The 26,304-nt window shown below is 42.1% G+C and overlaps 1 protein-coding gene across 5 annotated transcripts in view; it reads right to left on the bottom strand.

Annotated features, from left to right (window-relative positions):
* Positions 1–4,750: 4,750 nt before the first annotated feature.
* BTBD7 (BTB domain containing 7) overlaps positions 4,751–26,304 on the bottom strand; it is an 86,754-nt gene continuing 65,200 nt past the window's right edge. For 3 of the 5 annotated variants that reach the window (XM_049612256.1, XM_049612257.1, XM_049612258.1), the window contains 6 exons: positions 23,143–23,303; positions 19,499–19,642; positions 17,390–17,579; positions 14,202–14,380; positions 12,257–12,703; positions 4,751–10,050 (listed from right to left, as the gene is read on the bottom strand). In XM_049612256.1, coding sequence (XP_049468213.1) covers positions 9,235–10,050; positions 12,257–12,703; positions 14,202–14,380; positions 17,390–17,579; positions 19,499–19,642; positions 23,143–23,303 — 1,937 coding nt within the window. In that variant the 3' untranslated portion in view covers positions 4,751–9,234. Of the gene's footprint in view, positions 10,051–12,256; positions 12,704–14,201; positions 14,381–15,389; positions 16,833–17,389; positions 17,580–19,498; positions 19,643–23,142; positions 23,304–26,304 lie in introns of those variants that run through there. The other 2 variants (XM_049612259.1, XM_049612260.1) reach the window with 2 other exon arrangements.

The raw sequence follows: 26,304 nt of genomic DNA, 5'->3' as shown, positions 1-26,304 counted from the left end.
TGTTTATGTGTTGAGTTTGGCCAGGAGGACGGCTGAGAAAGTGCACAAGGGAAAGGGGCAGATACCTGGAGTGGGGAGTCGGGAGGTCAGAGGCCAGAGTTCTAGAAAAGGCACAAGAGGGGTATCAGGAGGACCTGGACAGGGAAGATGGGGGCCGGAGAGCAGGAAGCGAGGGGAGCCCTTCTGGGGACAAGGGGAAGGTGTGTCACAGAGTGGGCAGCAGAAATGGAAGAGCAGGTGGCTGGAGATGGTGAAGACGTGGATGGAGAGGACAACAGCCAGGCTGACTCAGGGTGTGAAAGGAGAGCCAGTGTGGGGGCGAGGTGAAGGGAAGCGGGGCAGGCAGATGGTAGGAGCTTCGAGGTGCGACTGAGGGAGGCAGCCGTGCACCGACGTCGTCCTGACCCTCGGTGCATGGAAAGTGCCGGAAGGAGCGCACGCTTGGGAGCAGACTGCAGGGTGTCAGGAGAGCTGGGACCGAGCTGAGGTGGAAGAGGAGGAGGAAGGTGTTGAGGGGGCGGGACGCCCCCGGGCAGGGCTGGGCGATGGGCAGGGGTCAGGGACCTCCCTGGGAGCTGGAGAGGGCGGAGGGCTGGGTAAGGCCCCGGCAGGGCAGGAAGCACAGCGGGGGGCGGCGGGTGGGGGGCAGTGGGAAGTGGGCACACTCTGGTCTCTCAGGGGTTTGGCGCACCTTCTGGAATATACAGAAAGGGGAAAAGCAACTGCATTTAGTTCAGGCACGGAGGGTGGGGAGGAATTTAAGGTACATCCCAGAGAAGACTCTGGATACGGAGGATACTTACGTAGCTGAGTAGTGTAAGGCTGAGGGGTTTCAGGAGGAGGGCGCAGAAGGCAGCAGCTGCCCGCAGCACCTCACAGCAGCCCTGCGAGGCAGGAGTTTCTTGTTCTGAGAACCGGAACAAGACTTCGTTCGGTTCAGGTGCCTTGAGGATTATGAGGCAAAACACACAAAGTCCACCATCAGAGCTCAGTGAGCAAACTGCTGTCACCCCATTGAAGGATGAGGCCCCTGAGGGTGAGCTGCTTGACCCCAGGTCCCTGAGGCCCGGATGTGCCGTGGTTGGCACCCCCGTGACTGTCCTCACTGAGCCCTTCCTCCCTCGGGTTTCCTGTCCTCAGCTTTTCACTCCCTCCGAAGTCCAGCCGCCGCCATCCAGCAGATTCCCCAAAGTTTAGAGACCAGTGATGCTGGCCTCCAAATCTGAGGCTCTGTGAGGAGGTGAGGCTCCCACCCCGGGGAGACTTCAGAGGAGGACGTCACCCTGGTGCCAATGCAAAGCTCAGGCGGGCATCTGAGGAAATGTGCATGGGCAGCTCTGGGGCGGGCAGGTGGGGAGGTTTCAGAGACTGAATAAAAAGGGGTCCGTGAGCCAGAAATATGCAGATGGAGGGACATGTCAGGGGGTCACTGAAGTGAAGCCCATGAAAAATCCCAGTGTCATTATCAGTGCCATGTGTAAAGCTGCATTTGGAGCAGGGACAGTGCAAAGTTAGCAGGTGACGGAGGGCAGAACCTTGTACCTGACTTCGGTCCTTTCTGTCAAAGGGAACGCGCTTCAAACCCAGACAAGCAGAGAGAACGTGACAGGGGGGATCTGGGGATCCTGAGGCTCACTTCCTGTGGGCGGCATGCCAGTGTCCTTCTGTACAGGATGACCAAACACCAGGAATGACCAGATGTCTCAGTTCATCTGCCCCCCTGGTGCCATCAAGTGGGGGATGGTAGGTTCTGGTAACTGGCATCGTAGCGGGGGGGGGGGGGCAGGGGCGGGGCGGGAAACCTTCCCTGGTGTTCCCTTGAGGATTCTAAGACGAACATTCAGCTATTGCTGAATGATCTCCGAACACCTGCAGAAAGCAGCTGGATTAGGAACGGGGTGTTGTAGCTCCTCTCTCCCGCCCCCACCCCAGAGCCATTCAGGCTCGTCTCTGCGTCTCACCTCCCACTCCCTCCTTCCCCAGTCTGCAGCCTTGCCAGCCTCACTCTCCTCCATGGGCTGCTAGCCCAAAGCATCTTTTGGGCCTTATCTCCCCAAATCTCTGAGCAGCAAGAAGGGTGGAATTGGTCTCTAACTTCTTTTAATTAGCTTGAAAAGGTAATACATGCATGTAACTTGAAAATTCAACCAGGACAAAATGTGTACGTTAAGCCCCCACCCGCTGACAACGCCCCTTAAGGCCGTCCTGGGAACATTTGTACAGACCCCTTGGACATCTTTTCATCTATGCGGGTGTATTACAGACCTCCTTTGTCTTGTTTTCCCACAAGTAGGAGCATGGTGTGCATTACTTTGTATTTTCACTTCTTTTACTTCCTACATTCTGAAGATCATAGTCCCTGCTTTTTTTTTTAACTTTTTTTTTTTTTTTTTTTTTGAGATGGCCAGGGAGAGAGTCCCAAGCAGGTTCTGCAGTGTCGTCACAGAGCCCAATGCGGAGCTCGAACTTCACGGAACTAGGAGATCATGACCTGAACCGAAGTCTTAACCAACTGAGCTGAGCCACCCAGGCCCCTCACAGTCCTTGCTTTGCAGCCAGGCCCTGCCTGGCCTTTGGAATGACACATATGCTGGTTTCCTTTCTACCTGGTAGGCGGCCTTAGCCAGCAGCAACCCCTAGCTGAACTGTGAAGGTCAGAGTTCCTCCAAGTTGATTCCTGGGCCCTCTTTTCATCTTTTTTGTTTTCAATGTTTATTTTTGAGAGAGAGAGAGAGAGAGAGAGAGGGAGGGAGAGAGAACGCGTGTGCATGAGCAGGGTAGGGGCAGAGAGAGAGGGAGACACAGAATCTGAAGCAGGCTCCAGGCTCTGAGCTGTCAGCAGAGCCCAATGTGGGGCTGGGACTCACAAACCGCAAGATCACGACCTGAGCCGAAGTCGGATGCTTCGGCACCCCGGGCCCTCTTTTCATCTTAAACCTTTCCCCCGTAGTCACCAATCTACTCCCAAGGCTTTCCACGTGCCCACATATGTAGACAACTCCCACCTAGCACCTCCAGCTTAGACCCTTTCCTCTGAGCGTCTAAGCTTGCACAGAATGGCCAAGTGCAGACGACCGACATTAGACTCCCAACTTTCTGCCGACCCGACTCCTCCTGCCTCAGGTTCTGCATCTTCCTGGAAACCCTCCCCGCGAATCCCTCTCCTCCTTGCGCTGTGGTTCGGGCTTTCCCTTGATTGCACTCTGCAGCTCACTTCCTTCCACACTAAGTCTTCCCAATCCCGGGACCGGTTAGACCCCCAGCCTTAACTTCTGTAATAATCCAGTGTCTTTTGTTCCTCAAGACCCAAAAATTGTTATGGGCATGGCTGTGTCTTGTTCATCACCGTCATCTCAGGACTTAGCAGTCTGGCAGTTAGAAGTCACTTACTTATTGAACAAATAAATGTTTGCGGAACAAATGCACGCCTCACTCATGCCTACCTCCACCCCCAGCACATTATGCTTCCCTGCCCGGGCCACCACACCTCCTGGTGCGCCGTACAATTCCATGGTTCAGAACTTGGGCTCCGGAGCCACACTGTCTGGGTTTGAGCCTGAGGCCTTTACTAACTTACTAGGTGTGTGACCTTGGACAAGTTACTTGATATCTCTGTGCTTTGGTTTTCTCATCTGTAATAAAATAGCACTAATGATAGCATGTATTAAAGGAAGTACCTAATTCATTGATTAAAGAAAAAAAAATAAGGAAAAATAAAGAAAAAAAAAATAAACATGAATCTGGCATGTTTCGCCTCCCATTCATTCCTGGGCCATGTCGAGCCAGTCTTCCCCTCTGCCATGATAACCTCTTACTGCTCTGTCCTGCTTTGTTTCTGGGACAAAAGTCATTTCCAGCAAGAGTCCAAAGTTTCTGAGAATAGGTGTCCTGTTGGCTGTCTGCTGTGGAGGCTGGACCCAAGAACTATTCCTCAGTGCCCTAAGGAAAGGTGAGGCCTGATGTGGCTAGGGAGCTGCCTGAACCCGCTGTCCTAGGGCCATCTGCAAGCACAGGAATGAAGTTGACTTATTCAATTTTTCATTTTTAGATCTTTAAGAAGCTCACATACACACACACAAAAAAACCACCTTATATTTTATCTTGAAAGTCCACAGTTAAACCTAAGATGGAGAATTGCCTTAGTAAGGCATGAAGGTGGAAAGGTTAGAATGAATTTATTAGTAAAATGATTAAAATAAAAAATGATAGATTTTATAGCAATTGAGAAAATGGGAATTAGAAAACTTTGTTTCACATATGATTTTTCAGAAAACTAGTCAAGATCATCAAGATCATGACTCCATTACCCTTTCAAATTGAAAAATATGAAGGAGCCCTAGTTTGAAAGAGAAAAAAGTGCAGACGCTTGGACACCTATGAGTCTTGGGACACATCTGGGTCTCTCAGTAACCGACCACCGTGGTTGGCACACTCTGGGCGGGGGTTCATGCGGTCAGGATGCAGAACTTCCTTTGGAGACCCCTGTGCAAGTAACTTTGCTACAATTTGTAAGCTGAAATCTCTCAGAAATTTCCCAGTGAAGTAAAAGAATGAATCTGACTCAGATGAAAATGTGGTATTCCAAGAAAACCGTAATAATTTTTAAAAGCCCCTGATGGACTGAAACCCTGGAGACACAGGGGACATTCACCTTTCTTCCCAATTCTACCCTTGGGGTGGTACCATCACCCCACCCCTAAGTTGAGGATTGCGTGCTACAGGGCTGAAACAGACTATCCAAGTCAGCAGGTTCTATACAAGCCGTTTATTTGAAATGCCAACTATATGTAGGATAAAGTCAGTGCTACATGCTTATTAGTAACAGTAGAAAAATAGAACCAGTGGAAACCTTTGTACAACCGTAATGATACTCAAAAGAGAAATGTATCGTTTTACAATGCTTCACACAGACGAATTCAAGTTTGGAGGTACCTAAATAAAAATACTATATATTTCTTTAAAAAACACTATGTACAATTGAAGCGTAAACAAGTTTTACAAAGTACTGGTTATGCAGGTTGTAGAAAACACTTGCATAGGACATGAAATCCGTTTAAGAAAAATTTCTGAGCCTTTAGCATTGAAGGCACTTGACTTCATAGCAGTAACAGCACAACCACAGGAAATGCAGTGTTGTAGAAGATGCCACCTCTCTGAAGTATAGATGTGGTACACAAACGGCAAGTGGAATTCAGGAATCTGTATCTTTGAGCCACCCCATCTAAGAGCAGGATCCCACACCACCTGCCCATGGAACCCGGATACACGGTCACGTGTAGTACACAAAGAAGCTTCCAGAGCTTACCTCGTCTCTTAGAACCCACGTAAACACACCAACACGAGAGGCTGTTTTCAAGACACACACTTGTAAGTCATCTTTCTAGAAACGGCCACAGCGTTATGATATTCAGAATGTGGAAGGCTGACACATGGTCTGAGGGTTTTCTAGAAGGAAAAAAAAAAAAACCCAAAGACTTGCCAATAAAACAATTGTGCAACCGCTATTGCAATCTCCAGGACAAAAAGACAACTTAACAGTTCATAAAACATTGTTCATACGACAGTGTCCATGGAAAATAGTCAAATACCTTTTAGTGTGTGACGGCAACTCTTTTAGCAAGGTTATGTGTAATGAGGTTTGAAAGTAAACCACTTAGTAGACAAAGTAAACCATTGCAGAACCGGGAATAGCACCCATCACTGCTGCTGTAATAGTAACTTTCAACTGAAAAGTTGAAAGTCAACCAAATAATAATTAAAAAAAAAAAAAAGTCATTTCCCTTTGAGTTCATTCCTAAGCGAAAAACATGAATGCCTTAGAATTGCAAAACAAGTGTCTTAGAAGTGTTTCATGAAACACGTTTCCCCCTAAAAGGAGGATGACACATCACGAAAATACCTATTTTGCTGAGTAGTTACTGAGAAATATTAACCCTTCCCCTCCAGAGACTGGTGCGGGGTCGGCTGGGAGCCCCTGCCGCCCCCACACTGCCCCCTTCACACTCTGCATCATCACCCTCATTCAAATGGACAAGGACCGTCCAATGCCAGAATGTGAACAAACAACCAAAAGAAAATCCAATAAAGGATGGCAATCTTGTAATAAAAAGAGTTGAGGACGCAAAACCAAGAATAGGTAAAGTTTCACAGACAGTTCGACAAAAAGACTCAAATACAAAGAACTTGTTAAAAATCCTGAAGATCCAACTGGTTCTGGAAATGCCAGGAGAGCTTAGGTCTAGGATGTATGCCTGGAGAAGGCTAAGGGGGATGGGACAAAGGCCGTGATATGTGGAAAACTCAAATGGCTGCTTTTCAGTGATCGTTTTTGCCTTTCATGCTATTTCTTTTCGAGCCACAGGTGACTTTGTAGTTAAATTATCCATCAAAATCACAAAACTAAGACAAAAATATAAGAAAAAGACCAACAGCATCTTGAAGAAACATGGATCTTCTCTTTCTGCTCCAGGGGCTAAACGGTAGTTCTCTAAACTGTCACACAGTGGGCACCGAGGGAGGTGATTGTCTGATGGCCTGATTGTCCACGGTCTCAAGAGGAGATCTGGTATTCTTTCTGAGATTTGGTTCTCATGAAATTTCTAAACTGAGTGACACGCCAGGTCCCAAATTTTATATTCTACATACGCTTTTTTTCTCTAAGAGCCATCTTACTCAGGCTTCACATTTATCTTAGTACAACAGCATTAGAAGATTTTAGTGCCAGGTTCGCATTACAAAGGATTGAAGAGGTGGGTTCCAAAGCCAGAGGCACACAGCTGTTCACCTACCCCGGCCACCACGCCTCACAAGGTACATCAGAAGTCCACTGTCGCCCACCCGAACACACACAAGCCACATCTGCTTACCTTCTGCAAAGTCTCACCAGTCCACAATCCCATGGGTTAGAGTCAGTTCCTCTCTACACACAGTTTAGTCAGAGCAGCTATTAAATTAGTAAAAGCAAACTTCATAAATTAAAGTAGGAACAGTGGCCACTTGTTTTTATGTTTGGGGAATATGAAAGAATATTTGATACATTTTCAGAAAAATGAACGTGTGACGTCAAATAGCTCTTATCTAACATTTTGAAAAATACAGGTCAGAGATGAGAAAGCTTTTTCCCACCCAGATTAGCCCTACTCACTCTTATTTGCGGTACTAGCGTGGTACGGTCTGAATTCAGAATAGAAATCTAAAACTACATCAAAGTAATTTATGTCAAGACATGTATATAAATACACGTTAAGGAATATGATGGAATTAACAGTTTTGTTTCTGGAGACAGAATGAGATCGGCTTCAAAAGACACCATCATCTATTATAAAGAGTCAAACCTCCTCAAAATGAGAACAGAGTCCTATGTTTTTCTAGCTCTAAAAAAAAAGGGAGCCTCAAAGGCGAAGCTAGCCAACCTCCCAGGGGCTGAGTGTTCGCTCCGGGAGGCATGGAGCTCAGTGCGCACCACCGCCGGCATCGATGAGCACGCCAGCAGCAGCCAACTCGGCGGGCAGCACAACGCGGGGCAACGGTTGGCCGTATGCGGATAGACTGACGAGTTCCTCATCTTTGAGACTACCGACTGTTAGGATTTTTTAAAATGTCAGATTATTCCTGAGTGTATATCCACAGGGTGAAGTAGGAAAGACTGTAAGAGAAACTACAGCTTCGGGAGAAATCAGAGTTGTTGACACCCAATAGAAACCTATTTACTTAAAAGTGCATGTAATTCATTTATATGGTAGCTTGTAAAGGCTCCCTAGCCCTGCATAGTTTTAGAGTGAGTGTGAGTGATTCATAGTTTTATATATATATACATACGCAGAAAAGAGGCTCCCAGACATCCTTCATATGAGGGGATGTTCAGCAAGTCTCTTTTCTTCTAAGTGCTACGGCTGTGTGTGTATGTGTTTGTAAAAATACAAAGTGAATGCTCAAATAATGTTAAAGTGATTTAAAAACTCAAATACTAATATATTTACACTGGAGAGTAAGAAAAAAAAAACAGTCCTTAGCTCACACATTGCCCTTCCAAGGGAGAGGATCTTAAAAGATCCCATGTGCTCAGTGGTTCAGTAAAATCCCAAACCAGCGCCCCCCAATGGAGTTCAAGTAGGACATGTAGTGTTTCACTGGGAAAAGAAAAAAAATAAAGGTTTCTTTTTCTTTTTTTGGTGACAAAGCATTATGCGTTCTACAACAACTTTTTTAGGACACCAAAATTCAGACACACTTTGAAAAACATTTAAAAGAAAACATAGGCTTACAAACACCAAATGACATCCATAAGACTGAAGCCCTTTTGTTTTTTTTTTCCCACAGAGAGCAAGACAACTGAAGGCAGCAAGCAGTCCTCAGCTGGAGAGTCGAAGCTCAGAACCAGAAATCCCGTAGTGCAAGCTTTAAGTCACTTCGTTATTTCCACTGCCTTAGGATTCCAGAAAATCTGATGTCTTTAGAACCTCATCTAGTGATACGCTGATCCACACTACCAGCATTCGCAGGAATTCTGACAGCGTCCACACTGGGAACAAAGCAAGAGCTTTAAGCCTGGGCACAAAAGGCTTTGCTCCTTTCTGTTCTTTATGGAACCAGAAAACTTCAGGATCCTGATTGGACTCCCGCTGGAGGAATGAAGACCAGCTCCCAAAGACTTACTAAGTAAGAAAGAATGATACTAGGTTTATGGAGACTGAGCAGGAAGATTTCTGAACTAAAACGATTACTGAAAAGAGAGGAGCATTTTGATGTGCTGTTCTTTGGAATTTCTATAATTAAAAAATAAACACAGAACTATTTCATAAGAAAATACATCTTAGTGTGCAATCCAATGCACGTGGAAACTGGTAGATGAAAGGTAAAATGCAAAAAAGTATGAAAATACAGTTCCTTTAAATGTGGCAATAAAGTGTAACATACTGATATAAAATCAACACAGATAAAATAAATGTACAAGTGCAAAAAAAATCCCATCATTTGTAAAGAGAAAAAAAAGTGCCAGCTTGCTTGCTCTTAAAAATGCTTCCCCACATAATTGTTCAAACACAAAATAGACAGATGCAGCATTCAAAATAACCCTCTTAGCATGCCATGTCTAATAAACATGTATATACAAAAACGAGAATAAACTAATGTGAAACAGTTCGCTGGCATCAATAAACTGGTCTCTAAGTTGTTGGGTTACATCATAAAATGGGATGTTTCACATCTCAGGCACAGACGACTTGGAGGTTGCTCTCAGAGGGCAGACTTTTTATAGAGGAAGTCTGGCTTGCTTGGTGACCTCCTTCCCCTGCTTATTGAATCTTCCCTTTCTAAATCGGAATTTCGCTGAGCTCCATGGCCCAGGGACTCGCTGTCGGCCAGTCTCCTACTGGGTCTCTCTTCCGGAGCTTCAGAGCTGCATGCAGAATGTGAGGGTCTGTTGGGAGTCAGCCCAAAAGTCAAGTCAGTTTCTACTGCTGTTCGTCCCCTGACGTGGGCTGGACCATTGCCAACATTTTCTGGGGCTGCCAAAGGAAAGTCTGACCGCTGGGGAGGTTGCTCAACGACATCAAGGTGTATTGGCTCATTCTTTTGTCTGTGTAGATGCCCGTCAGGGGAAAGTGGATATTCTCTCCTAGCTTCTTCCTGCTTTTTAGGAGAGGTCTGGCTAGGTAGGTAGGCTGACTTTAAGCCACTTGGTGATGCCTTATTGTGGCTATACAAATCGGGACCAAAATATCCACCTTGCGAAGGGGAGGGGGTGCGTCTGCCAGGAGCAGGCGTAGAAGGTCTGCAAGCAGCATTTGAGAAGTCATAGAAATCCGGATATTCCTGCTGATTTTCTCGAGCATCTGCTTTTTGCTCTAGCGTGTGTTTCTTTCGAGACGTGTGTGTGTGCCTCTGTGGAATACACGACAGATGCTGGGGAGGCCCTGGTCCTACTTCAGAAACTGATTGGCTTAATTCTGTGTCAACAGCCAGTTCTGGAAGCCTCCGGTCCTTGAGTGACAGTGTGGACACACCCATGGCAATGTCCGGCATTAGATCGTTTAGCACAGGTTGGGTACACTGCAAACAGAGATAAAGGAAGAGAGGTTAAAAGAAAAAGGCCCATGACACCCTCTTTGTAAAACTGATGTTCACTGATTTTGCTTCCTCATTATAAAAGTAATACAGGCTTAGTTTTAAGAATGATAAAAATATAGAAAACCATAGAAGCCAAAAAAACCCAAAAACAAAAACATTAACCTTCCCTGAGATAATCACCATTAACAATTTAAGGTATTTCTCACTTTTTTTTTCTCTGCACATATATTAATCTTCACAAAATGTAGTGCATATATAAATCTGTGGCTAAATTTTGAGATTATTATTCCACTGTACTGATGAGCCATGGCTTACTTAACCATTCTCCCACTGCTGATATGAAGGCTGTTTCCTATTTCTCATTATCGTAATCAAGACTGTAATGGGGGTACCTGGCTGGGTTGGTGGAGCATGTGACTCTTGATCTTGGGGCTGTGAGTCTGAGCCCCACATTGGGTGTAGAGACTACTTAAAAACAAAAGCTTAAAAAAAGAGACTGCGACAAACATACAAATAAATTACCTGTAAAAGGAATTTTATTTAAAATAAAAAGTAAGGGGACTAGGGTGGCTCAGTCAGTTAAGGGTCTGACTCTTGATCTTGGCTCAAACCATGATCTTGCGGTTCGTGGGATCAAGCCCCAAGTCAGGCTCTGTGATCACAGCGCAGAGTCTGCTTAGGATTCTCTCTCCCTCACTCTCTCTGCCCCTTCCTTGATCGTGTGCACGTCTGTCCTTTCTGAAAAGAAACTTCAAAATAAAATAAAATTGAAAAAAAATAGAACTTTGTAATTGTAAAACCAAGGGCTGGGCCAACAGGATGGGAACTTGCCTTATCAAATACTATCGACCTCTGTTGCTTCTTCTTTTTTTAGGGGCTTGGGAGGACAGGTGGGAGAGTAGGTAGCAGGGTATAAAGTGAGGAAAGAATATAATTTGACCCAAGGTGTACACTAGTCCACAGATTCCAAAAGCTGTATTAAAAAATTTTTTTTAAATGTTTATTCATCTTTGAGAGACAGAGAGAGACAGAGCATGAGCAGGGAAGGGGCAGAGAGAGGGAGACACAGAATCGGAAGCAGGTTCCAGGCTCTGAGCTATCAGCACAGAGCCTGACGCGGGGCTCGAACCCATGAACTTCGAGATCATGACCTGAGCCGAAGTCGGACGCTCAACTGACTGAGCCACCCAGGCACCCCTCCAAAAGCCACACTTTAATAAAGATTCCCTGAATTAATATATGTATCCTTTGTTTTTCTTTTTTTTTTTTTTAATTTTTTTCTTTAACGTTTGTTCATTTTTGAGAGACACAGAGACAGAGTGCATGTGGGGGAGGGGCAGAGAGAGAGGGAGACACAGAATCCAAAGCAGGCTTCAGGCTCTCAGCTGTCAGCACAGAGCCTGCCGCAGGGCTCGAACTCACAAACCATGAGGTCATGACCTGAGCCAAAGTCGGACACCCAACCGACTGAGCTACTCAGGCACCCCTCTTTTGTTTTTCTATTGAAGGCCACTGATAATGTGTGACTGAGCAGAAGGACTTAAAAATCACTATTTTTTTTCAGAGGTATTATGTAAACAGAAATTCAACCTTTCATTCAGTGCAAAACTGAGCAAGGTCCTCACTTTATTTACTAGCTATTAACGCTAGCTACTGTGGTTCCTAGTCAAATGAGCCTCCTGACGGAAGAGCTTGCCAGAGGCCGACGCAGGCATGAGGACCGATCATCCATCTACTTTCTGAATGGGGAATCTTCTGCCACATTGCTCCTGACAGTACACTTAGCTATAAATACCTTTCCTTTCCTACCCCATCAAAGCATTTGGTAGAAGAGCAGATTCTATAGAAGAGAAGCTAGGGCAGATTCTAGACGTGTGTTTGAATGGAGCATCGTGAAACCGAGAGCATCCAGTGGCACTGCCCAGTAACATCATCCCTTCTAAGTACCTACAATGAACACAAAGACAAGGAAGGTGCCAACCACCCTCCCCACACACCCTGTCTCTCTTCCTGTCTTCTCACTTGGCCTTACCTCCCTCTCTCCATAGTCCTGGAGTCCACGCTTTCGGCTTGGTGGCAATACTTCTGGGCACTGCTGAGTCCCACTAGGGCTCTTGGAGTCAGGGAAACCGCCTCTCATATTCCATGAACATTTTATTTGCCCTAAATTAGTGAGATGTTAACTTACCACTTGTTTCTCAGAAGTTACTGCTGCTGAGGTGGTGGCGGTGGCGGCGGTGGCCACAGTCTGTCTCCCCAGTCCTGTGGTGTTGGTGCAATCAGGTGCTGCTGCTTTAACACCTGGCAAGTAGACGGGAGGGGGGCCGGCTTTAGGGGCCGTTCTGGAGTGAAACAGTGAATGATTACAGGGATAAGAGAATGAACGCGAAGGATGCTGGCTGGGAGGTCTTTGTTTCCAGCCTGCTTTGAGTTGGTTATGGATTGGGGTCGCTGGGGGGTGGTACGGAGGTGGCGGTGGGGGCAAGGGTGGATGGAAGGCCACAAAAGAGTCCAGATCTGTAAACATGGTTTCTGCAGTGGGGGTACTGTTAACTCGACATCTCCCAGACTGTCTCATTGTCAAGAGCGGACTTTCATCCCCAAAACGTTCATCCGGAAAGAACTTGTGAGGATTCTGAAAGATTTAAACAAACAAGACATTTATCAGCAAATTTTCTAGATAGAAATTTACAGGCTGAGAGCATTAAGTGAGATCCTAAGAAAACCACATTCAGCAAGAGTAAAAGGCACAACATTATTTCTCTAGGCCAGAAGCCCAAGAAAAATTTACCTTAATAAAAGCACAAAAGGATAGAGTGGAGTCTCTATAGCCTAAGATACAGCTATCAAGGAGAAGAGCTTAACTAAATATTCCAGCAACCAGGTTGGTAATCTCCTGCAAGATTATGTGATAATGCAAAAGCAGGAAATAAAACCTAATTCAAATGAGTCTTTGCTGAGAAAATAAAATTAAATACCAAAGGACAAAAAGGCATACAAGTAAAGATCCTCCTAGAACTTTCTTACAAAACATCTGCACTCTGTCTGAAATAAAAACTATAAAATACTAATCCTTACCTATTACATATAACTCAGTTTTATGAGCCTTTTGATAAACATTATGTAAGAATACTTAATCTGTAAAACTTTAATGCAATTTAAGATACCAAATTAAGATACAGTTTAGAATGTCAAGGGGGAAAGAAATGTATAGTATACAAGACTATTTCATGGATGGAATCCACAGCAAAAAAAAGAAAATCAAGAACCTGTAAGTGGCCTGCTCCCTTGCCTAAGAACATCGCACCACATTCCCCTTTGAAGACTCCAGCTAAACAAGTCTAGAGTCAGTGGCAAAAAAAATTCAATCACTTGACCAGACAAAATTAAATTCTACTTTAGGTTCTGATTTAGTGGCTGTGAGCAGACTACTTTACACATTCTTCCTTCACTGCAAAACCAATGCTACTGCTCCTGCTCCTGTACTTGGTCACAAGGGAGTTTTTTTCCCCATGCTGGTTACCAAACAAAAAAACACACAAAAAACCCACATTCAGTTTTTGATTCTCGTGCTTATAGGATTTGCAACATCATGCCAAAAATTTCTTACTATACGGAAGAGGAGGGGAGAGGAATAAGAGGGGCATCTGGAAGACCTGTTAAGTCTGGTAGTAGGCCACAACCCGAAATCTAGAGACCCAACGAGGGACAGAGAGCAGTGGAAGGTCAGAATTTTCTGCTTCCTTTTTCACCTTTGATGGGCATGCACACCATTAACTTTTAGCAGGCCTATTAGGTATTAAGAGACATAGCTGCTTACATACAGCACCTCTCGTCTTCACAGCATCCACTTTATTGGTAAGGAAACGGATACTTGGGAGTGGTTAAGTGGCCCAAGTTAACTGGTGAGCAGCAGAGCCAAACTATAACTTCAGCTCTCCCACCAGAGCCCATGTGCTCCATCTACTCCACACCCCGCCTCTACCCAGGGGGGACTTCCAGGCTACCCCAGACCCATGAGGCAGTGAAAGGGCATGCACTAAGAAGCAGATGCGTGCTGGGAGGGCTCCTGGAATGTCTGAAATACCACCTGCACAGGCTCCCTATTTCACACAGTCGAATGCCATCCCCACCTGCAAGAGCTCTGCAGCCGCGTCTGCAAGACCGAACTCTCTTAACACTCGAATTTGAATTTCATAGCTGACCGTGGCGCCTTCCCCACAGTTGAGTGCATAGGCTCTCTGCACTTGCTCAGTGTGCCGTAGTTCCTGCAGACGTCTAACCATGTCTTTCATAATGAGAAGACGAGGAACTGAAAAAAGAAAAACACTCTGTAGGCAAAATATCTGAGCTGCATCAAAGGTCCCCCACTGAGCACAAGCAAGAAGGCCTGTGTTGTTCTGCATTAGAATTTTAATTTCCTGGAAAATACTAATTTATGTGCTTCTAATTATTTTTTAAAGTTTTAATAAAATTTCACTGTGCTCAAAATGCTGCTGATAATACGAAACAGTTACTGAACTGTCTTCTTAGTTCACAACCTAACTAAAATTTTACTTGCATATATTCTCTTCTACACCTCAGGGTATTTCAGAAATCTTTTAAATATATTCATTCTTTTATTCAAATAAGTTTCTGAGTCCTGGTTATGTGCTAGGTATTGGGCTTGGGTACTGGGGTGCTCAGAATCAAAGATATGATCCCTGTCCTCGAAGAGCTCTAGTTTTAGTGAAGTAAACTGAGTAAAGCAGTAGAGCACAGGCCCTAAGTGGTCACAAAGGCAAACATGTGAAGGATGCTGACGGGACGTGGAGGAAGGGTCCACCTCAGATGGAGGCAGGCAAGAGAGGTTTCCTGGAGGAGGGGAATCCTGAGTGGAGTCCTGAAGAATGAGAGAAAACCCAGGCAGGTAAAGAAAGTAGAGTGAAGGTATGTGTCTCGAGCAGAAGGACAAGGCATGTGTCAAACACGCAGGTGAGAGTATGGCACAAGCAGCTGGCAGGATTAGCGAACTCAGGGTTCATAGGTACAAGCAGGAGTAGTGTTAAGAGAGAAGGCGAGAAAGATGGGTAGGAACAGATCACGAATGAGCCTGCATATTACGATAAGGAATTTAAATTATATGTTGTGAACAACAGGTACTCCCTTGTGCAGGGGAAGGAAGGACAGGATCAGGGCGGTGACAGAAAGCGTGCTCTGAGAACAGTGTAAAGCAGGGGTTGGCAGACTACGGCCTGTAGGCTGAATCAAGCCTGCTGCCTGTTTTGTCGATAAAGTTGTACTGGCACACAGCTACATCTATTTGTTTACGTATCGTCTGTGGTTGCTCTTGACAACAGAGTTGAGTAGTTGTGATGGAGACTGCATGGCCCACAAAACTTAAAGTATCTACCAAATGGCCTTTCCAGAAAATGTTTGCCGAGTCCTGGTGTAAAGGCCAGAATGGGAGTAAGGTTAGAGGCAGGAACGCCAATTGGGAACCTAGACTAAGGCTATAGCAGAGGGTGGGGAGTCGAGGATGGAGTCTTCTATATCTAAGAGACAAACTGACTAGAGTAGCCACTGGTTATTATTTCTGGGGAAAGGGAGCGACCATTTACTGAGTGCTTACTTTGTTCCAGGCATACTCCTAAGCATCTTACTCATGGGACTTCCTTGAATCTTCATTAACAACACTAGAAAGGAGACATTATATCCATTTTTCAGATGAAGAAATTAATGCTAAGTAAGTAACCTTACCCAAAGTCACATAAAAGTGGCAGAGCCAGGATATGAGCCCATGAGTCTTCTCCAATAAGCTACATGGCCTTCCTTAGAGTGTGGTGGGCAAGGAAGAGGGAAGTATCAGATAACACCAGAACAGGGCCAGGTCTTGTTAAAGCAAGACAAGAAAGGCAACAAGTCCTACTCTTCTGAATGTACTTAATTGTGAATGTCTTTGGGCTTTTTAGATTTAGTTCTAAGATTAAATTATGCTATTTAATTGTATTAATTTGAGCTGATAAAAACCGGCTAATTACTGTAGCTTCAATATCTGCATAAATTAGCTACAGAAACATTTCTCTTCATACTGTTGTCTAATGTATACTTTAAATAAATGACAGTCAGTATTTTGTCACTAGTGGCCAAATCTGATAAGGCCAACAACTGATCAGACATTAGTCCCAGAATAAAATGTGCTCAATTAAAAGTTGTTATTTTTTTTTTAATTTATCCTTAATTGAAACAATATTTATAAGCAGAAAATGAATGAGGCTAGTTCTTTTCCTTTTTTTTTTAAATTTTTTTTTAAATGTTTATTTATTTTTGAAGGAGAGAGAGACAGAGAGTGAGCAGGGGAGGAGCAGAGAGACAGAGAGAGACACAGAATCCAAAGCAGGCTCCAGGCTCCAAGCGATCAGCACAGAACTGGATGCGGGACTCAAACTCACAAACCGTGAGATCATGACCTGAGCCAAAGTCAGATGCCCAGGCACCTGAATGGGGCTATTTCTAATAGCGCTATACAGTTTGCAATGTGTTTCAATTTTGCAGTAGTAACTGGCAAGAGCTGTAAATCTCTGACCCCCCAGATCACTGTGCATTTTCTTACCTTAAAGATGGACACTAGAGCCCTTTGGTTAAAGTCAACATCACCTGATGCTCAGAAAATTTTGGATATAACAGTTATATCTCAATCTAGGGTCGATTTCCTCAAAGTCATCACATAAGCCTGCACTACCAACAGAATTCACAGAGCAGATCCTGGGAAGCTGGATGGATCTCTAGGAAACCAACAGTGATAACATTTCAGGGGACATGTCTAGACTCAAAAGATACAAGTTTAAAACTCAAAGAGTCTTCTGTGAGAAATGCTTTATGGTGATGAAAAATCTGAATTCCTTTGAACTAGTGGTTCTCAACAGGAAGCGATTTTGCCCCACAGGGCACATTTAGCAATGTCTAGAAACATAAAAATGTTTTCAAAGGGTTGTCACAAAGGGGTGTGTGTGTGTGTGTGTGTGTGTGTGTGTGTGCATGCTACTGGCATTTAGTGAATGCAGATCAGGGATGCTGCTGAACACCCCACAGTGCACAGGACAGCCCCCTCAACAAAGCATATGTCAAGACAGCTAAGGTTGAGAAACTCTGTGCTAACCGGAAAACCTGTATACACCTGTTACTGGAAAATAAAATATGAAACAAAAAACCGAGCCTATTATGAAAACAATGAGTAATGAATTTTGGAAAGCTGAGAGAATGAGCACATATAAAAAAGGCTACAAAAATGATCAGATTATTCATTTAAATATAAATGCCTGACAGAAGGCTACTGCCTCACCTGGAATTTCATTGGCTACGACTGAAGGAGGGCTTGACTGGTGACTGCTGATCTGCTGGTGGCTCATCATGTGACAGCACTGTGGCACGGCGGTACTAACCATGTAAAGCGTGTCTGGCACATTGGACATCCTAACCATTCGCAAACGCACAAGATCTGTTTGTTCCACCATCATCTCGTCCAGCACTGACTGAAAGAACAATTCAATATGAAGAGTATCAGTCAACCATCTCTGTAAATCACATCCGGAGAAAGATTATTACCTTCAGCATATAAAACGGGAAGTAATTTATTGTTTCCAGTGTATGAAGCTTTAAAATAATGAAAGGAGAAAGAACTCCTATCTCTTTAGTTTTGTTGTTTGTTTGTTTGTTTTAGGTAGGCGTCACATCCAGTGTGGAGCCCAACACGGGGCTTGAACTCACGACCCTGAGATCAAGACCTGAGCTGAGATCGAGAATCGGACACTTAACTGACTGAGCCACCCAGGAGCCCCTTTACCTCTTTAATTTTTTTTAAAAGCTCTTAAAAAAAATTTTTTTAAGTTTATTTGAGAGATAGAACGAGTGGGGAGGGCAGAGAGAGAGGGAGAGAGAGAGAATCCCAAGCAGGCTCCACACTGTCAGCACAGAACCCAATGCGGGGCTTGAACTCACAACCGTGAGATCATGACCTGAGCGGAAACCAAGAGTTGGACATTTAACCAACTGAGCCACCTAGGCGTCCCAACCTCTTTAATTTTTAAAAAATATTTCTGCAGCATCTTTGAAATAATCACCTTCTGAAAAATTTGCTTTTAATTGAAGTATTTGAAATTTGAAGGAAGGTATAAAATCAATCAGAAGTAATTTATATCTAAAGTTACTATAAAGAAAACAAGGTATACATGGGCTAAATATCAGATCCAACAAGAAATGTTCAAAATATAAAATACTGAAGATCAACTTTAAATTCAACAGATCTATATATAAACCCAATTGTTAAGTTAGTTTCAGATGAATTTCAACTGCAGAATGTCCAAAATGAAGTAATGTATAAACCTTTTCCACATTTACTGAGGGCAATTATCTATGAAGTGTGGGTACAGCCATCTGGGAACAGGGAAGTCCCAGGAGGACTATCTGATCAGCTCCCTGCTGCCCCATTCTGAGACAGAGCCAAGTGCGAGGTAGTTTATTACAGACCTTTTATCATCAGCTGCAACCCTGGTAAAGGCTGTGATACTTGTATGCTGTTAAGGACTGAACTTATTTCTGAAAGACGAGACCCAACCATTATGCTTTTTTCCCGATTTCAGACTATTTAAGTGTCAACTACTCAGTAAGAGATAGATTATCGATCTAGTCAATAAAATTAACTTCTCACAATCCTTTCACATATCTTAAGTTAGGAACTCCGACAATCAAAAAAAGAAAAAATTTAAGATAACTTAATTCTATACCCAAACAATGCTTTCCCTGTTAATTTATTTCAGAAAGCTTAATGGTGATTTCTGACTATCAAAGAGTGCCAGTTCCTCAAAAGGCTGTCTCAAAGTTCTCATGGCTAAATACAGCTAATAAAAATCACAGTATTCCATTTTCACATTACCGTATTTTCTTGGAGTTCTTCATATTATAATACATAATTTACTTAGAAAGCCTGAAACTGTCTTAGTTTTATGTACATATTCTGAAACTAAAATATAATTTCCAAAAGCCATTACAGAAGCATTTTGCAAGAAATTGTGTCATTTCTTTAGTTTAAGAAAGACAAAATGTGTGCAATCTTTTCAGAACATTATTCCCATCTTGAAGATCACAAAATACTGACAATCATCTCCGTAAAATTAATTTTTTTCCAAATTAACAATTTGCAACACAACTAAGATAAGAAAAATGTAAAATGCAATTTAATATAAACTAAGTTATAAAGACATGCTTGATAATTAAACATTTCAGAAAACTATTCTGGTGAGTAAACTAGAGTTTACTTTAACTTTCCCTATTATCAAATATTTAGGCTATCTCTAAATATTTTTTACAATGCCACAATGAATATCTTTGTGCTTATAAGCACAAATCATAGTTCATAAAAGGCACTCTAATAACTTAAAATGATTTTCATTACCTTTGCTTCTTCCACATATGGAGAGAATAGTCGAGGACGAACATATATTCCAGCATTTTTTTGCCGTAACCAGGCATTTGACTTTCCACCCTCTGTTGTAGGAAGCATATCTGATGGAGGAGTACTAATCAAGCCTCTTTTCATCTTGGAAAAAAAAATTTTTTTTAGATGAACTGAAGATTTGAGTGAACTAGAATATTACTAAGATAAATAATTATGCCTATAAATCGTAAAAATTTAGGAATAGATGTTAAATTTCAAAATACTCCTAATGTTTAACAATATTTCAAAAATTCAGCAATAAAAAGGTACTACAATTTACCACTTTTCTCTATACAGAGGAAAGATGTTTTTAAAAGAAGAGCTATAATAATTACAAATATAATGAGCTGGACCAGTTTTCAGAACTTTTAATGAAAACCAAATTCTATTTTTTTCCTTACTCATCTAGACATGGATTCCATCCTCCCCCCTCCCCCCAAAAGACAAAGGAACATCTTGGGCCTAGATCTACAGTACAAGGAGACAGGCAGTCTGCATGGTGGTTAGGGGCGGGAGCTCTAGGGGAAGGAAGACTTGACACGAAACCCTAACTCCCCATTTAACAGCTGCATGACCACAGACATGTCCCTTTTTGGTTTTTGAATGTTTTATTTTTGAGAGAGCACAAGCAGGGGAGGGGCAGAGAGAGGGGGACAGAGGATCTGAAGCCGGCTAACACCACTGACAGCACTGATAGCAGTAAGCCCCACGTGGGGCTTGAACTCAGGAACCTGAGCCGAAGTCGGATGCTCAACTGACTGAGCCACCCAGGTGCCCCCGCAGACATGTCCTTTTATCTGAGCTTCACTTTAAGGGCTTCTAGATGGCCCTGGAGATGGAACACTGCACATCTATACGTGGTGGCCCTGTTGTTTCCGTGTCTATGCTGGGAGAAAATAAATCAAGTACCTACAGCTCCTAAGGTGGTTGTGAGGCGGTCATGAGGTAAAAGCACTCCACACACACTAAGAGTGTTTTAAGGTTTTAACAGCATGACTAAGCAAACTTTCACTGGGGACTTAGGCATGAAGCATGGAATTAAGAACAGGGATAGGTATTTTCTAAAATTTTTTTTTAATGTTTATTTATTTTGAGGGAGAGAGAGACAGAGTGCGAGTGGGGAGAGGGGCAGAGAGGGAGACACAGAATCCGAAGCAGGCTCCAAGGCTCTGAACTGTCAGCACAGAGCCCGATGCGGGGCTTGAACTCATGAACCGCAAGATCATGACCTGAGCTGAAGTCAGACACTTAACTGACTGAGCCACCCAGGCGTCCCAGAGATAGGTATTTTCTAACTCTACTAAACAAAAGTTCTAAAGTATTTTTCTAAACCAAATTCAGAGTTCAATTTGGTTTGTGTCCTAGGTTTTAAACAAAACCAAACATCGTTTCTCCAATATTAATCTTATTAAATATAATAAATGTCTAATTGCTGCATTAGTTAAAATTATTTTTAACTAATAAAATATAGCATTAGATAGTATTTAGGAAACAGGCAAAAACTCGTAACCCTATTTCAACCATAATAATGCTGATATATTTCCTGCCAGTATTTTTTAAATGGGTGTTTACAGAATTGAATTCTAGAATACATAAAAATGCATTATTTTGTATACTTCTAAAATTATATTCCATTAACATTTTTCATGTTGCTGTATTAGTCTTTATGACTATTGTTCAGGGCAGCAAAATACTCTTTTGAGTAGTCATACTATAGTTTACTTTTATTTTTTTCTGTTATTAGACATTTAAGCTATTTCCAAATATTTAAGGACAATGCTACTAATGTACCAGCTATGCTTCCCCTACGGGATGGTAATATTATTTCAAAAATTATTGACTTAATAGGTGAAAAAAATGGTAACTTATGGCTTTATTTTGCTTTCTTTGGTGTGTGTGATTACTAGTGAGACTGACCATTTTTTCTAATCAGAAATACCATAAATATTTAATCATTTCCTTCTAGTTTTTCCATATTTCGATTTAATATTTAATTCTTCAATCTAACAGGGATTAATTTTGTGTGCAAGTGAAATGAGGGTTTAACTTTAAACAAATTTCCCCTAGCTCATCAGCTAGTCTAGCAATGATTCACTGATTTCTGATAGATTATTATATGTTTAATTCTCTCTTAAAATTTATTTATTTTGAAAGAGAGAGAAAATGAGCAGGAGAGGGGGGGAGGGAGGGAGGGAGGGAGGGAGAGAGGGAGAGAGGGAGAGAGTGAATCCCAAAGAGGCTCCGCTCTGTTAGCGCAGAGCCGAACACAGGGCTCAAATTCACAAAACCGTGAGATCATGACCTGAGTCGAAATCAAGAGTTTGACACTTAACCAACTGAGCCACCTAGGCGCACCTATGTATTATGTACACTATGTATTATGTACGCTCTTATGTATTAATTAGGATCTTTTTCCCAGCTATTTTGTCTCGTCTGTTTTTCTATCATCACAGATTAAATATCTAAATTGTTTTGTTTTGTTTTATTTTGTTTTAAAGTAAGCTCTAGGCCCAATATGGGGCTTTAACTCAGGACCCTGAGATCAAGAGTCACATGCTCTACCAACTGAGCCAGCCAGGCGCCCCTTGAGTTTTATAATGTATTTTAAATTCTGGAAGAGTTATCCTTTCTTCATTATGTTCTTTTGAGAGAGCTTAAAAAAAAATTCGTACCAAACAAACAAACAGCAGGGGGGGAAAAGGGGAGGAAAACCAAGAAACAGACTTAACTACAGAGAACAAACGGACGGTTACTGGAGGGGATGTGAGTGGGGGTGAAATAGGTGATGGGAATTAAGGAAGGCACTGATTGTGAGGAGCACTGCGTGTTGGTAGTAAGTGATGAATCACTAAATTCTATACCTGAAACTAACATTACACTGTATGTTAACTAACTGGAATTTAAATAAAGACTTGGAAAGAAAAAAAATTAAAAAAATAAAACATTTGTATATAATGGAAAAAAATTCTTATTGGGTTTTTTCCAGATGACTTTTATGTTTCTGAGCAGTTGAAAAAACTATGTCTATAAACAATGCACTAACGTTATAAGCCAATTTGTATACAATATTTATAATATTTATTTTTCACATCCATTAATTCAAGCAATTACTGGTTTAAAAAATTCACTTTGAAAAAATTATGAAAGTAACATGATCAGCTCCATTAATCTTTAAAGTACAATCAGAAGATTCTATCATCCTTTTCACACTAAACCAATCTCCTTCCTTCCTGCTCCCTGATATACTGCTGTGTTTGAAAAGTCTCCAAAGGTAATTTCTACCCTTTCCTTTGTGAATGAGGATCTACTTGATCTACGCTGATAAATGGCTGAAGTAACCTCCCCTGGAGACTATCCTCTTGAAAAAGTGAGACTGCTATCCCCACTTAACTCTCATTCACCCAACCTTTAGCTGTGCCAGTGGCCAACACTGGGGACATGACATGGTGCAAAACACGTCTGTCTCTGTCCTCGTGGACTTCACAGTTTCACGGTACTCTTATTAGTAGAAATTATGTATGATGATTAAAAAAAAAAGATAAGCCTGCACATTTTGGTACATTTTATTTTCATGAAAGGGATGAATGAAGAAAGACACTTACTGCATCACTGAGGACTTCACTGTTTATAGGTAAGATGTGTTCAATTCGCACAAAAGGTAAGAGAGAAGAAAGGATCTCTCTAAGCTCTTCGATGTCCAGGTCTCGTCTTTTTACGCCTCTTCTGTTCACACTGTGGGCAGTGCCACTCAGTAAGTTTGGCTCTATGAGACAGAAAATGAGAAGTCTCCAACCAAATCCAAATTTTCAAACTTTTCTCTCTAGTATGCTTTCAGTAACACTCTTTATACTTAGGTGCATCTGCTTTAAAAAGGATTATAATTTTTTTTTTTTGTCTTAATACCTTTAACAGAGATGTTCTTCGGCAAGGCAAAAGCATGATGTCAACTTTTAGGATAACTTTTTTTGATTGTTTTGCACTACGGAATAAAGAATTATTTTCCATATACTAATTCAAAGGAGAAAAGAGGATAATCTATTAAAATCTAGTTTGACCAAGGGCTTTTTTTTTAAGCTTTCTCATTGCTGTGACCAGTTTTTAGTACAATTAAGGGCACTACAGGGCAAGTGGTATTTCTGGTCACTGTAGGTTATCAGTGTACTCATTAGGCTACCATATGTTTACCAGCAACTTAACAAGATATTAATTACCTGGTATCTAAAGCAGCAAAACCTAATGTACACTGTATTTAACTCTGATTTCTATGATAGTCTCCTAAGTTTCTTACTATGGGAATGTTAACTGCAAAAAGTGACCCTTTGATCTCTGACATGCAATATATTTCCACCGTCCAGAGCAGAGAGTCAAGGTTTTCTTCATTAGGTATCAGTGAAAGGGGAAGATCTGGAGTACATATAACCTCATGATACTGAGGTAAAAAGAAAAATTACTTAAATTTTGGGAATATGTAATCATGTCTATAATCTAGGGACTGTATTTTTCTTAAAAAACAAGATCTTTATCATTCACAAATATAAATGCTGCCTTTTTTGCAAATACTCTATAGGCAAACAGGCATTTCCTTTAAATCATGTGATAGGCAGATGGATAGAGAGATAAAGAAATAATTATTTTTGAAAAGCTAAGCTTTTTCTGGCATCATTCAATAAAACTGTTGCGAGCATGTGGAAAAAAGGTTTTTTTTTTTCCTTGCCTTGCTATGATTTGGCTTCATACTTACACAAAGCATTCCTTTTCAAAAAGAAAATTTCCCCTTAAAGTTGTGAAATCTTAGAGAAGACTCCCAAATACATCACAGCTAAGGGCAGAACCGTTATATATAAAGGTGACTAAAAGGTGCAGCCTGGTTTGCTTAGGTTCCTTCTCATTCTCATCCCTGTGAAAGAGTCTTCTGTTCTAACCTGGTCTGAAAACTACTATTTTAAGGGAAATTTTATCGGGGTGCCTGGCTGGCTCAGTTGGTTGAGTGTCTGACCTCAGCCCAGGTCATGATCTCATGGTTCACAAGTTCAAGCCCCATGTTGGGCTCTGTGCTGACAGCTTAGAGCCTGGAGCCTGCTTTGGATTCTGTATCTCCTTCCCTCTCTGCCCCTCCCCTGCTCACGTGCTCTCTCTCTCAAAAAAAAAAAAATTTAAAAAAAAATTAAGGGAAATTTTATCAAGGATGCTCATTATCTGCCCAAAATAAATATGACATTTCATCATTACCAACCTTGCATCAGTGAACAAACCCATGGCCTACAATGATTATGAAGAATTATATACAATCTATTCTTATTATTTGGAGTAGTCATATTCTATAGAGTCATTGTAAACACTTTGTAAATATTGAACCACTGCTCCTAAGGGAAAACACATGGTTAGGTTCCTGTGAGCCTCTGGTCCCAACAATTTTGTCAACCGATCAAGACATAACCTTTTTTTAAATGTATGTTTCTGTTTAAAGACACCTTATTAATATATATTGCTGATTTATTAACATTGAATCATAGCTGACAGCACTGTCACTCATACCTGAACGAAGCTTGTTTAACTCATAGTTTCTCTGTAAGGCACATCACAGCCTTCCTGTGCTTAGGGACACTACACAGCACTAAAAGTTACACTCGGAACCCATTGTGATCAGTGAGATCACACCCCCATAAAATACGAAAAACATGGCCCTTAACAGACTGTGAAAAGGACCTTGTTTGCAGTGTGAGAACTTAAATAAGAAGGCACAGTGTCATTAGGTTCCACCTTAAGCTGGGAACATGTGCAACAGAGAACTCAAAATTTTTGTCACTCTGAGCATGTCTGCAAATGACCGTGAAAGTGCTGTAGGTACTGATTTTGAGGCTGTAAATAAATTTTAGCAGATAGGTGAATTTGCAAATATAGAACCTGCAAATAAGAAGGACAGATGGTATACTGGCATTTCAAAAAGTCCCACATTAATACTAGTGGCTTTAATATTAAAAACCATTCACATCTGATGGGGCACCTGGGTGGCTCAGTTGATTAGGCACGTGACTTCGGCTCAGGTCATGATCTCATGGTTCATGGGTTCAAGTCTTACATTGGGCTCTGCACTGTTAGTGCAGAGACTCTCTCTCCCTTCTCAGCGTGGGATTCTCTCCCAAAACAGATAAAAACTTAAAAACAATCACATCTGAGAATTGCTAATGGCTCAAGCAGGCTACAGAAAAATAAATTAGGAAAAATAAGAGGGTTGTGAAAGGCAGGCTTAGCTTGCCTTAAAATGTGACAGAACAACTCTGTAAGTGCACTAAAAATCATGACTTGAACACTTTAAATAAGTGAACTTCATGATATGTAAAGTATATCTAATTAGATACAGCCATCAAAAAATGACAGGAAAGGGAAATCTGTATTTTTCTAAATTAAAATGTTTTGAAAAAAATGTTTTGATTTGGGTTTGCTATATAGAGGAACACACCACTCTTTGAGGGAAGGAGCATGCGTATGATGTTTCCATCTCTTCTGCAGTATCCCTAGATGGAAACCATCCAAAAGCATTATTTTTCCTTTACCTTCTACAAAATTTAAAAACAAACAACACATTAGGCTTTTTTGGGAGGTAGTCCTATCTTTTTTTGTTGAGGTAAAATTCACATAACATAAAACTAACCATTTTAACCTTTTTTTTTTTTTTAAAGATTATTTTGAGAAAGACACAGCATGAGTGGTGGGGGCAGGGGCAGAGAGAGAGGAGAGAGGGGGGAGGGAGGGACAGAGACAGA

The sequence above is a fragment of the Panthera uncia genome, assembly GCF_023721935.1.
Source record: "Panthera uncia isolate 11264 chromosome B3 unlocalized genomic scaffold, Puncia_PCG_1.0 HiC_scaffold_1, whole genome shotgun sequence".
NCBI lineage: Eukaryota > Metazoa > Chordata > Mammalia > Carnivora > Felidae > Panthera > Panthera uncia.
Note: the sequence above shows the minus strand (reverse complement) of the source record. Positions and strands in the feature narration are given on the sequence as shown.